We start from the raw sequence: 13,569 nt of genomic DNA, 5'->3' as shown, positions 1-13,569 counted from the left end.
CCACTTTATTCAATTTGATGAAAGTTAGAACTAGAGCTGTCAATTTAATTTTAAGTCCTAAGGTTGACCTTGGCTTTTTTTTATATTTGGCCTATTTTTCTTGACCCACATTTTAGGGGGTTTTTCTAAGGCTTAATTACCTTTTTAGTTCCCAAGTTAGGGATTGAATTTCCGTTTGATACCCGCTTGAAAAAGTGATTTAATTTGGTCTCAAGGTTACTGATTTTGCTTTTAATAGATCCTCTCCGTTAAATAAGCTGTGACGGCGTTAAATATTAAGTGATATGTCACTGAAATATGTGTCGTGGCAATGAGATAGACAACATTCTTCAACGTGGCAGAAAAAAATAGATTAAATGTTTTATAATTAATGAAAAATTAAAAATTAGGGTTTTTAATGAGGATTTTTCATTTGGAATTGAGAAACTTCAGAAACATTAATCCCACCAGCTCTCTCTCTCGGGCCTCAACATCATCCTCAACCCTCACACGCTTAAGCATTTCGCCGCCGCAAAGCTCTCCCTCGCCAGATCCTTCGCTCCCCACACCGATTCTCTCCAAAGACCTCCCCATTAACAAATTCAACCACACCTGGGCGCGGATCTACCTATCCCACAAAGCACTCCATCATTCCCCCAACCCCAAACTGCCCCTCATCGTCTTCTACCATGGCGGAGGCTTCACGACTTCTGCGTCATAATGGCCCACACCACGCAATTCGTCGTGGTTTCGGTCGACTACCGCCTCGCCCCGGAACACCGCCTCCCCACCGCCTACGAAGACTCTGTGGAGGCGTTGCTGCTGATTCAGTGGGAATATGAAAGTAGGGCCATGCTGAAATTTGTGACAAAGCACAAAAAAAAAAAATAAAAAAAATTATAACACAAAAGGGGGGAGACAAAAAACGTTTACAGTTTTTGAAGACAGATAAATCATACCAAGATATTATTGGGTGCTCTTGGGGGTAGAGCTTGCTGTAGCAAAATTTGCTTTCTTGATGAATTATCCACGTTGGGTTGAACTGGAAATACGGAGAAGAGAGAAACCAAGTAAGGCACCAAAAAAAAAAAAAGAGGGAAGTAAAAAAAGCCAGAAGAAGAATAGGCATTATTAGCTTCAAAATTGAAAGTACAATTTTTCTCTGAATTTGTTTACTGCTGCCTCTGGAGATAAGATTTTGGATGAGATTAGGTCAAATTTATTTCCTTTTTTCTTTTCTATATTTAAAAATATTTTTATACATGTCATTGGTAAAAAAATAAAATGCTTTTGCCACGCAGATAAGTGAGTTGACAAATCACTTAACATTTAACACCGTTCCAAGCTACTTAACGGAATGGACTTATTAAAAACAAAATCAATAACTTGGGGATCAAATTACATCACTTTTTCAAGCGAATATCAAACGGAAATTCAGCCCCCAACTTGGGAACTAAAAAGGTAATTAAGCCTTTTTCTAAAGCTCTTAATTCCCAAAAGCTCCGTCAAATGGGCTGTGAATGAATTAGGGTCGGGTTAATCCCCTACCCCTAAAAACAATGAAACTATTCCCATTCTCTTCTGAACAATCACTGTGGCCCCAACAAACCCCACATCGACACCACCACTGCCATCAACCCTAACACCCTGCCAACAGCTTGCTGCCTCGCTTGGTATGTTCTGCGGCGACGTCTTCCCCTTGCCTGCATCGTGCACCATCAGATCGTGGACTTAGCATCGCTGTGGGGTGACTCGTTGCAGCTCTACCGCACAATTGGCATCTTCCTTGTGGTGGTGATTGTGCTCTTGGGGTATGAGCTCGTCGCGTATTTCAAGGGGTGGTATTTCAGGCGCCCCGATCCCAATGACGTCTTGGGCATGCTGGCCATCGTTTATGCTGTGTGGGTCGACGTCCGCGCTCGGTACCTGTTGCTGCTGTTGCAGAGCCTGGCGAATTTGTGCACTGTTTTGTTCATCGTGCAGACGGAGGACAAGGTCGTACATCATTCTAGATCAAGTTTTTACAATCTTTAACCACACTTTATATTTCTTTCTCGTACATCATTCTTCCTTTATGTTTATGTATATTCTTTGGTTTCTTATTTATTTTCACTTTAATATTGTGTTACGTTTGTGGAATGAAAGCTTGAATGAAGAAAAGGGGTAAGTTCATAAACGAATACTGAAACCGAGAACTGAGGTGAAGCAAACTAGGACTATTATTATATGACAATTAAGTCCTCTTGTTGTTGTCATATGTCAATTGTTGAAGTATGTTTTGGATGATTTGCTCTCTTGAATAAACTTTTTATGCTTATTGTTGCGATTGGTGTAAATTCAACCTTTATGTTTGTTGTGTTTCCTCTTCCTTAAGACAGGTTTTTGTAAGCTTGCAATCGGTTGTTTTATTTGGTGGAAAGATGTGTTTGTAAGGATCTTGCTATTAGAATATGAATGTGACATTTGATATTAGAAAATGTCTATGATACTTAGGTAAATTTTGTAGTAAAAATACTGACCGAAACTCAAACTGCAATTTCCGAGGCACGTAGATCCACTGTCCTTAAGAACTTATCCGCAATGTATTGCGTACGTCCCCTAAGATACAACAGGAACTTCTTGAAAATATTTGAGGATCACAAAACTAGCAAGAAACTCTGATAGAGTTTATACCCAGGATAATTTTTAGAAGAGGAAGAGAGAATGAAACTAAGAAGAGTGGAGAATAAGAAAGACTGAACTTAGTCTTTTGGAATAGGGGAAGAGCTCTCTATTTATAGAGCTAGGAAAGAATAAAATAAATAAAAGAAATTAAAACCAATCAATGATTTTAATGTTGCAAAATTAATTGACATTGAAAAATTTGAATGTTGGCATACTACCGTTGAACAACATTTTTTTTTGCAATAATTTAACATTATTACAACAATCCCCCACTTATTGCAAAAGAAAATTGAGAGAAAAGAAAATAAACTTTTATCCTGGGTCTCATAAGATGTAATGCATCAAAGCTGCTATAGCAAGCTATATGAACCACTCTTAGACTGAGATATATAACACATAATGTAGTTGATATAGCTAGCTATATCAACCAAAGACACTTGACGTGTATTAGAGGTTTATCAATCCCAATACACCCCACAATCCTTGCTGTTATCGTTGTGTTGCACTTACTAGGCCATGCATGTGCTCGGTATTCATGAGTGCTCTAGAGATCATGTCAATATTCATGCAAGCAGCCCCACTTGACACTCATATAGGTGATTTCATTAAGTGTATGGTGCAAATCATACACCACCCATAAGGGATATGAAAATCATTAAAAACTTCATTTAAGCTAAAATTCTATCTCCACATAGAATTTTAATGAAAAAGTTTAACCTCTCAATAATGCAGTCTCTAGCACTTTCACACGCACCATAGGAAGGGACATAATTGATTAAAACCAATTTAGTGTTATCAAAACTAACAAGTGACTTGTTTTTACCCATATGAACCTTATTCATGGGATCTCCAATCACAAAGGTTGGGTTACCATCACTTGTTTGTTTGCAAGTGGCTTAAGTCCCATTCCCCTTGATGTTTCTAAGATTATGCTAGATTCCGTTCTGACTTCACATAGTCAATGGAAATAGTTCCACTCTTTAGCAGTTGCTTCAACAAATTGTGTCTCAATTGTATATGTCTATTCTTTCCATTGTAATTCTTGTTTTTAGCTATAACTATTGTTGATTGGCAATCACAGTGTATCCATACCGATGTGGTTGGTTTCATTCCTAATAAAATGTTCTCTAAAAAGTTTTTCAACCACTTAGCCTTATTACCAGCCATCTCAAGAGCAACAAACTCAAATTCCATTGTTGATCTTGCAATAATTGTTTTCCTGACTGATCTCCATGTAATTACACCACCCCTAGTGTGAATGCATAACCACTAGTGGATTTTGTCTCACCTGAATCAGAGATCCAGTCAGCATCACTGTACCCTTCTAGTATAGCGGGAAATCCACTATATTCAATGGCATAATCCATTGAACCTCTTAAGTATCTCATAAGCTTGGAAAGTGCATCCCAATGTTCTTTGAGTGTACGTACTCAGTCTACCTACTACATAAGCAATATCAGGTCTAAAAAAGCTCATCAAGTGTAGTAAGCTCCCAATTATCTGGGCATACTGAGGCTGAGATAATGATTCTCCATTATTTTTCATTAATTTAGAGTTAGCATCATAAGGGGTACTCATAGGTTTCAAATCATAATACTCAAACTTCTTAAGTAAGAAGTTTCTCAATATATTGTTCTTGGGATAAAATTATACTATCTCCATTCCTTATGATTTTAACACCTAAAATTACATTAAGTCCACCCATGTGTTTCATTTCAAAGTTTAATCGTAGAAACAATTTAGTTCTAACAACAATCATTCCCATTATCTACCTAACACTATTCATTCATCATTCATCATTATCTAAAGTCTTATTCAAAATTACAATGTGCTCAATGGTTCCACTCAAACAATAAATGACAAATAATAAATATAATTCAATATTAATTTATTATTTTGAATTAATCATGTCATTACTTCCCTTTAAAATCTCATTCCTTCCCTTTTAAACCAAATTAACTTCTAGATCCAACTCGATACTAGATCTCTAGGCCCAATAGGTTTAACTTGTAGTAGCCCAAAGTCCTCAAAACAAGTCGCCGATGGCCATCGTGAACGCTCACCGCCGTAAGGAGAGGAACTACCCTATGCTAATCAATGCAGACCCCAAAAACACACTAGGAATCAACAGGAAATAATTTACCCCAATCGCAAATGAAAAGGCATAAAGAAAAAACCCAAAATGATCAAGAACAAAAGAGATTCCCAAAAACAGAACATACTTCCACTCTCCAATTTAAACCCCAAAATCAGAGGACAATAAAACCCTAAATCGAAGAAACAAGAATAGAAAGCCCAATTTTTGAATCAAAAACAATTCCCCAATTCGAACCCTAGAGAAGAACAAAATCCCAACCCAAAGTCGAACAAAGGTTCATAATTCGTGAGCCAAATGCGAGAGTCGCCACCCTGCCAGATCGCGGCACCGCAAGCCACTATGACCTTCACCGACATTGTCTTCTCACATAGTTGCCTCACGAACACCGCCAGCCACCAGAGACGACAAAACCTCCGTCTGCACCGCGCCTCTATAGCTCCGTCGTCTTCGCCGCCACGAGTCTTCTACCTTTACCCGTGACAAGTATCACACCCTGAGTTGGGTTGTCTGCGAGAAAGAAAAACCCTAGTTACCGCGAGAGAAGAAAAGATTGGGGAAAGATTCTGATTAGGAATCAAATTTAGGATTTCCTTCTAGTATTCCTTTAGGATTTAGAATTAATTATAAAATTTAATATAAGAAACCCCTGCTAATATTTGTAACACCTTGAAAAATAATGTATTAGTGGAATACACGTGGCAGCATATGATAGGTAGAGCATTTTGGTAAAGTAAAAATACCATAGCATTCTAGAACTAGGTCATTTTCTAAAACANCCACCATCTTCTTCTTCTACTTTTCCTCCATTGCCTTACCTTTCAAACACCACTACTCAAATTCTAACCGTTTGAATTTCAAATTGAAGATACCCAAGCTTTTAGGACTGCAAGAGGAGCATTTCCCACCGATTGAATCTCCGTTTCGTCCAACCGGTAAGAAAGCCCTCTTTTCCCCTTTGCCCTAGGGTTTAAAGCATGAAATTTTTTATTTCATGCAACCCATTTCGTTTTCTTCCATAATCTAGTTTCTAATTGGGTCTAAAATTCATTCTCCATCATCAATTGATGATTTATAGGTGATTCTCACGTTTTGGGGTTTCAAGCAGGTGGTTTAGGGTCCTTTCTTGAGTTGACTGTCCACACTAGAGGTAAGGGGAGCTAGTTCTTCTTTTCATTTTAGTGGTATGCCTTGAATGCATGATAATTTTGATGTTGTATGTTGTTGGAGGCATGAAATTGGTTATATTGACTTGAAATGCATGAATGGAAATGTGTATGTTGTGTGAATTTGATGATTGATGATTATGAACTGTTTGGGACGTTTTTGAATGATGAATTATGCATGTTGGAACTGTTTTGGTGTGGAAATTTGTTGTGGCATTATTTGGAAGGGAATCAAAGATCTTAGGGTCACTTTTTAGCCATTTTAGAGGAAGTGAGGTAGTGATTTTGAGTAATTGGGGTTTGTCACGTTTTTGGACTGTTGGGACAGCTTCATGCAATGTATTGTGACTTGTTTGAGTCACTAAATTGGTCAAAATAGGTACCAAATGGTAAGATTGGGTTTTGGGTCCCTAAGTTGAGAAATTGAGTGTTTTAGAGTTGAAATGAAGCTTAAATCACTTTAGAAATGTGTTAGTAATGTTTAGAATCACTTAGATAAGTTTAATTATGTCTAAAACAAAGATTAGGAGTGTTAGAAGTTGGCAAAAGTGGTTGAAAATGGTCTCAGCGAGTTCTGTTGAGTTCTGCATAATTCTGCAGAGTTTGGCCGTCCGGTTTGGAAGGCCTTGGTCAGAGAAGGTTCCCCCTTCTCCTGACCGTTCGGTTTTGTAGGCCTGGTCAGGGAAGGATAACTCTTCCCTTGACCGTCCGGTTTGGAGGCCTTGGTCAGAGAGGGTATTTCCTTTTCTTGACCGTTCGGTCTGGTCTCCTCGGTCAGAGAAGGATCCCCCTTCTCTTGACCGTTCGGTTATGGAGCCTTGGTGAGAGAAGGAGGTTTCCTTCTCAAACCGTCCGGTCATGGAGCCCTGGTCAGAGAAGGTCCTTCCTTCTCTTGACCGTTCGGCCTGTTTCCCTTGGTTAGAGAGGAGGTTCACTTCTCTTGACCGTTCGGTTATGGAACATTGGTGAGAGAAGGAAGTTCCCTTCTCAAACCGTTCGGTTTGGTATCATTGGTCAGAGAAGGTTCTTCCTTCTCTTGACCGTTCGGTTGGGCTTTGTTCTTGGCCACCTAGGGTTCTCGGTCTTCACAGTCTTGGTCATTGAAGGTTTGTTCCTTCCTATGACCGTCCGGTCTGGTGCTATGGCCAGAAAAGAGTTAATTCTCTTCCTGGCTGTTCGGTTTGGCACCGTGGGTCAGAAAGGGTAAGTGCCTCTCATGACCGTCCGGTCTAGTTAAGACTCTCGGTCATAGATGGGTTCGTCTTATTTGAGCCATGATAGTTCGTGGCCGTTCGGTTTGTAAAAGAGTGTTCGGTCCTGACGCTCTGTTCAACCCTAGTGGTCAGCCAAGGCACTAAGGGTTCAGTCTATATATAAAACGTTCGGTTTAGGTGTGCTAGCCATTTTCCTTGGTTAATTGAGTGTACAATTGATTTTATTGCAATTAATAATTGTTGATGTGGTATGGTGTGTACATGACATATGGTGAATTTGGATGTATATTTTGATTCAAAGAGATGTATTATGGAAATAAAGTGGTTGGATTCGGTTGTGAAATCATGATCTCTCGGTGAGATCTATTAGTGTATAGACTGAATGGTGAGAGGCTTCCATATGGGGGGTTATCCCTAACGCTCCAACGGTCTTTCATTCTCACTTAGAGAAGATCGACGCGTGTGGTGGGAGTAGTGGGAGGTCCTAGGGTAGGCGCTTTCACTGTAGGCCTATACTGCGGTAACGGACTAGCCTTGTGTATGGTCGGGTGGAACCCCTCGGCAATGGCTTTGCAAAGCAGTAGGGCCATCACAAGTGCACAACCCACCCCAGCTCTACATTCATTCTATGTCCGGACGTGTCTAGGAGTCTTCGCATGATAAGATGATTGATTGGTTAAATTATGAACTAAGTGCCTGTGATTATGATGACTTGTATGTTTGCATGTGAAATTATGTTTCAGTAATGTTTGATCACTTTGCTATGATTTGTATGTTCGTTTGAAACCTAGCTCACCCTTGCACTTGTATGTTGTGTGTGTTTGCTTCCTCCCTTGCGATGATCATCCAATCCTTTGGATGTGAGCAGTAGGTGATGATGTACCTCTGGAGCAGGCGTTGGACACCGAGGAAGATCCAGCACCTAGTGCTTAGGCGATCATGTTGTTTTATTTCTTTTAGTTTATCATATTTTGCAAAACCTCGAACCTTTGTACTCTGATTTACTTGTCGTTTTAATTTCCCCTCTATTTTGGATGACTGTAATTCATACTTATACAATTATTTCTACTCCTAACTGCTTTCTAGTATTATAACATGTTGCATTCCATTTGGTATGAATTATACACATATATTGGGATGTTACAATATTATCTCCTAACATTTCCTTCTTAGATTAATTAAACATAACTCATGGCTACCTTCTCATTCATTCCAATTTAAATAATCTTCTTTCTTAAAAAAAAAAATTAACGTGAACCCTATATTTTAATTAATAAGAAATCTTAATTTTTAATTAATTTCTAAATATAATTAAAAAGAAACTAATCACGAATCTATAGTTTCCAATTTCTCTCATACTCCTTTATTTTCAATTAATTCACTTTCAAGACATTAAAGGAATTACATGAATAAACAGAAAAAACAGCAAAGAAAACCATTAAGAAATAGAGAATATTCCAAATCTCACCAATCATTCAAATAAATCATCAATATTCTAACAAATAATTCAAGGCATTCATAATGAAATTAACGTAAACAAATAATTGATTAGAGTTAACTTCCTGTATTTTTTTTATTTTTGACATACTGAAATATAAGTTCTTAAGATTATAGTAAAAATACTGACCGAAACTCAAACTGTAATTTCGAGAGACGTGTAGATCCATTGTCCTTAAGAATTTATCATAGAGTTTATACGCAAGATAATTTTTAAAAGAGGAAGAGAGAATAAAATTAAGAAGAAAGAAGAATAAGAAAGCCTAAACTTAGTCTTTTGGAATGGGGTAAGAGCTTTATTTATAGAGTTAGAAAAGAATAAAATAAATATAAGAAATTAAAACCAATCAATAATTTTAACGTTACAAAATTAATTCACATTAGAAAAGTTTAAATGTTAGCATACTACGTCAATGTTTCTTTTACAATAATCTACCATTATTACAACAAATTTAACTTCTACATAAGTTCATAAAAGAAAAATAGAATGACCAAGCGTTTTAGTATGATTCTACTTTCTAATTAAACTTCGTATATGACTGCTATAGTCTAACAAGTCCAAAGATAAAATCATAAAAATCATAAATTATCTAAGTATAGTAGGGAGTTCCTATTAAATATATAAACTCAAACAACTTATTATACTAATTTTAAGTTAGATTGACTAAATTATAATCTCAGTTAAGAAAAAGGTTCATTTTAAATATATAAACTCAAACAACTTAGAACTTTTTCAAGCCACTTGTACACTGTTATAAATACATTACAAATGTCCCTGTCTTTAATAATCAGTAAAGTAATAATACAATTACACATTTTTTCATTCATTTGACATATAATACAACTTAGAACTTTTTCAAGCTACTTGTACAATTTTAGTTTCATTTTGTTATTGATCATAGTGATTTTAGTACATTTAGATGTTAGTATATTATGATATTGGTACATTTATTTTTGCTTAGAATTGGATGATATTACTATTATGATATTGTTAGAACATATTGGATGTCAATACATTATGATGATAATGTTAGTATTTTATGATTTTTCATCAATGAACGTGAGATTTTGGGATGGACAATATATAGACAGGTTTGTTTGTGGATTGAAACTGTTATGCATGTCTGTGTATGTTGTGAAATAATTACATTGCAGGTACTTGTGCTTGGAAAACAAAAACAAATACAATTCATTTTTCCCTGCAGCATACCGAATAGGCTTTACCGAAGGGCAAAAGCCTTCGGTAATTACCGAAGGGCGAAAACCCTCGGTAATTACCGAAGGGCGAAAGCCCTCGATAATTACCAAGGGCCAAAAGCCCTGGGTAATTACCGACGGCTTCTGCCCTTCGGTAATTACCGAGGGTCAAAAGCTCTCGGTAAAAATAGCGACGACATATTTACCGAGGGCTTTCGGACCGTCGCCAGTTCCTCGATAATTGGTCTTTACCGACGGTTTTTGAACTTTTCTGAGAGTTTTTGGCCTTCGATAATATCAAATGAATATAAAAAATTATATTATTATAAAATGAAGAATGAATGTAATTTTATTACCGATTAAAAAAATATTATTTAACACACCTAAATTTTTTATATTCATTTGATATTATCCCCACTTTTATGATCCCATATTGCCAAATTAGTGTATTTCTTCTACAATCGAAACCCCACCAGATTAAGAAACTTGTCAAATGTTTCTGTTTGTATACCTTTTCAGAACTTTTCAGGGATGATAATTTCACATAATTCCAATATTGCAATAATTTCACCATATCCGATCACCTGGTTGTGAAAACATGTGGTTCAGAGGAAGTCTTAATTTCATTAGTTTTAAACAATGCTTTCCACATGTTTATGTCAACAACAATTTTATAATTTTAAAATTTAATAATTTTATAATTTTATAATTTTAAAATTAAATAAATTTTATAATTTTATAATATAATAATTATATAATTTTACATTATTATAAATTTATAATTTTATAAGTTCACAAATTTAAAAATTTATAATTTGATAATTTTAAAAATTTATAATTTTATAATTTTCTAATTCTCTAATTGTATAATTTTCAGATTTTGTAATTTTATTTTGTTATAATAGTACCGTGCTGTACTTATGATGATGAGTTTTTAGTTGAAATGGATAACTCGAACACGTACATTGATGCTAGTCCATGTATAATTTGTTGAAAAGTCTGATTACTTTTCGTTATTGAATTGTCTTCTCTCATGGTAGAATTACGCGTCCGTTGACATATATTAACCTACTCCTGCTCAACTTGCACCTCTCATATCAACGAAGCATCCACAAAATGAAGTATCTAAGCTCCTATTTCACCTTTGCTACTGCCATTGCTCTTTTATTTTCATTTGATCTTTCTTCAGCAGATGAAAAGTTTGTTCAATGTCTTTACAATCATCCCCATATCACCAACTCAATCTCCAGTGTTGTTTACACCCAAACCAACTCTTCGTACACCTCTATCCTAGATGTTTCTATTCAAAATCGTAGGTTCTTAAACATAACCTCAAAACCCCAAGTTGTTATCACACCACTGGACGCTTCTCACATTCAAGCCACCATAATCTGTGCCCAAAGTCATGGTCTGCAAATTCGAACTCGAAGCGGAGGCCATGATTATGAGGGTCTCTCGTACGTTGCTGAGGTTTCCTTTGTCATTCTTGACCTCATAAACCTTCGGGGAATCGAAGTTGACGTAGAAAACAGAATTGCATGGGTTGAAGCTGGGGCGACCATCGGTGAACTTTACTACAGGATTAGTCAGAAAAGCAAAACACTTGGTTTCCCAGCAGGTGAATGCCCACCTGTGGGTGTTGGTGGCCACTTTAGCGGTGGTGGCTATGGATACATGATGCGTAAGTACGGTCTTGCTGCTGATCACATAATTGATGCTAAGATTGTTGACGTCAATGGTAATCTCCTAGATAAAGGAACAATGGGTGAGGATCTATTTTGGGCCATTAGAGGTGGTGGTGGAGCAAGCTTTGGAGTCATCGTTGCTTGGAAGATAAAACTAGTTTCAGTTCCATCAATTGTAACAGTGTTCCAAGTTGGAAGGACATTGGAAGAAAATGCAACAGAGATTATTCATAAGTGGCAGCGTGTGGCAAAGAAATTTAACGAGAGCATAACCATGAAGGCCAACATGGTAAGGGTAAATTCAAGTAAAACTGGGAATCTAACAGTAGAAGCGCAATTTCAATCCTTGTATCTGGGACGTGTGGATGACCTCATTCCCTTGATGCAAAAGAGCTTCCCGGAGTTGGGTTTGGTGAGAGAAGATTGCACTGAGATGAGTTGGATAGAATCAATTTTGTACAAGGCTGGATTCGCAAAAGGTCAATCAACAGATGTTTTGCTGAACAGAACTCAATTAATCGGTTTGTTATTCTTCAAAGCAAAATCTGATTATGTGAGGGATCCTATTCCAGATATTGGGTTAGAAGGGTTATGGCCTTTCTTTTATGAAGATGAGGCTCAAGATGCTTACATTCAATTCACTCCCTATGGAGGAAGGATGGATGAAATTTCAGAATCCGAAACTCCATTCGCACACAGATCTGGCTACTTATTCCACATTCAATACGGGGTGTATTGGCAACAAAAAGGGAATGCGGCAGAACAAAGGCACTTTAACTGGATTAGAAGAGTCTATAAATATATGGAACCTTATGTTTCAAACTCCCCTAGAGCTGCATATCTGAATTATAGAGACCTTGACATTGGAGTTAATAACAATGGCGACACAAGCTTCAGCCAAGCCAGCATTTGGGGCTTTAAGTATTTCGGTAACAACTTTTACAGATTGGCACACGTGAAGTCCAGGGTTGACCCTCAAAACTTCTTCAGAAACGAACAAAGCATACCTCCTCTTATCTCGGAGAGGGACCGCATGCCATTATAAATAAAGATACTTTGTTATTTTACTTTTATATGTTTTTGGATAATGTTGTCAATAATGCATATTTTGTTCTTATAGTGTGTTAATTAAGTTCAAGAAAACTCCGTATGAACTATTCAGGACATCTCATAGTTTTAAGATTAACTGTTTTCCATTTGATAATGAGAAAGAAAATCTTGAAAAGTTTGATGTAAAGGTATACCGAGGTATCTTCTTACTAATCAAATAGTCATTCGCAAAGACTACGCAACCAAAAAAAACTTTTGAGTGTAGATGAATTAGTTCGTATTGTATTTAATAAATCTAACCGATAAATACAAGTGTTATCAAAGAATGATGCAATTGATGATAATTTATTGGATAACTTTACCAAACTAAACTTGAGCAAGCCAAAAAATTAGGATAATCATGAAAAGATTGATCTTGAACAAAAGAACACATACTAGAATTTATAATGGTTCACCCAAGAGTCTCATGGTATGTGATCAAGGTTGCACCTGATCAAATAAAATATACAATTAAATGCAGTACTAGGAAATGACTTACACGTCATCTCTGAAGGACCAATTTTCTCTTTGTCAAAGGATCGAACACATAGTGAACAAAATTTTCTCTTTGTCAAAGGATCGAACACGTAGTGAACAAATAACGTAGATTAAACAATGATTAAAAACAGGTTGGATACTAGTTAGATTGCAATGCTTTCAATCCCTGATTAACAATAAATCATTTGTTCCTCTCATCCCAATCCAACACAAATCAATCAATTAAGTGAAGACTAAAACAGTTTTAATGATTGTGAATTAAGCAAAGACACACACATATTTAATCATTTTTTAGCACCACACATTAAGCAATTTCATCTTTATCAATTAAGTGGAAATTAAATATATACAAATTAGACCATTAAGTATGAACTAAATTGTATCGCACGCAACAAATTAAATATAATACAGAGGAAAAAAGAATATAATCACAATGATGGTGCAATAATCTCAGAAAAAAAGAATATAATCACAATGATAGTGCA

General features: G+C 36.4%; 1 protein-coding gene across 1 annotated transcript; it reads left to right on the top strand.

Moving 5' to 3' along the window:
* The first annotated feature begins 10,888 nt into the window (after nt 1-10,888).
* Nucleotides 10,889-12,722, top strand: LOC106752856 (berberine bridge enzyme-like 23). The gene has a single exon (XM_014634628.2). It carries the CDS (start codon nt 10,929-10,931, stop codon nt 12,540-12,542), a length of 1,614 nt encoding a protein of 537 aa, XP_014490114.1. The 5' UTR covers nt 10,889-10,928; the 3' UTR covers nt 12,543-12,722.
* The last annotated feature ends 847 nt before the right edge of the window (nt 12,723-13,569 follow it).

Source organism: Vigna radiata, unplaced genomic scaffold (genome assembly GCF_000741045.1).
Source record: "Vigna radiata var. radiata cultivar VC1973A unplaced genomic scaffold, Vradiata_ver6 scaffold_48, whole genome shotgun sequence".
Classification (NCBI taxonomy): Eukaryota; Viridiplantae; Streptophyta; class Magnoliopsida; order Fabales; family Fabaceae; genus Vigna; species Vigna radiata.
The sequence above is the reverse complement of the archived record's forward strand: the minus strand, read 5'-3'. Positions and strand labels throughout refer to the sequence as shown.

Bases quoted from the DNA above. Each gene is read 5' to 3' on its own strand.
- LOC106752856 (XM_014634628.2), top strand. From the start codon at position 10,929: ATGAAGTATCTAAGCTCCTATTTCACCTTTGCTACTGCCATTGCTCTT.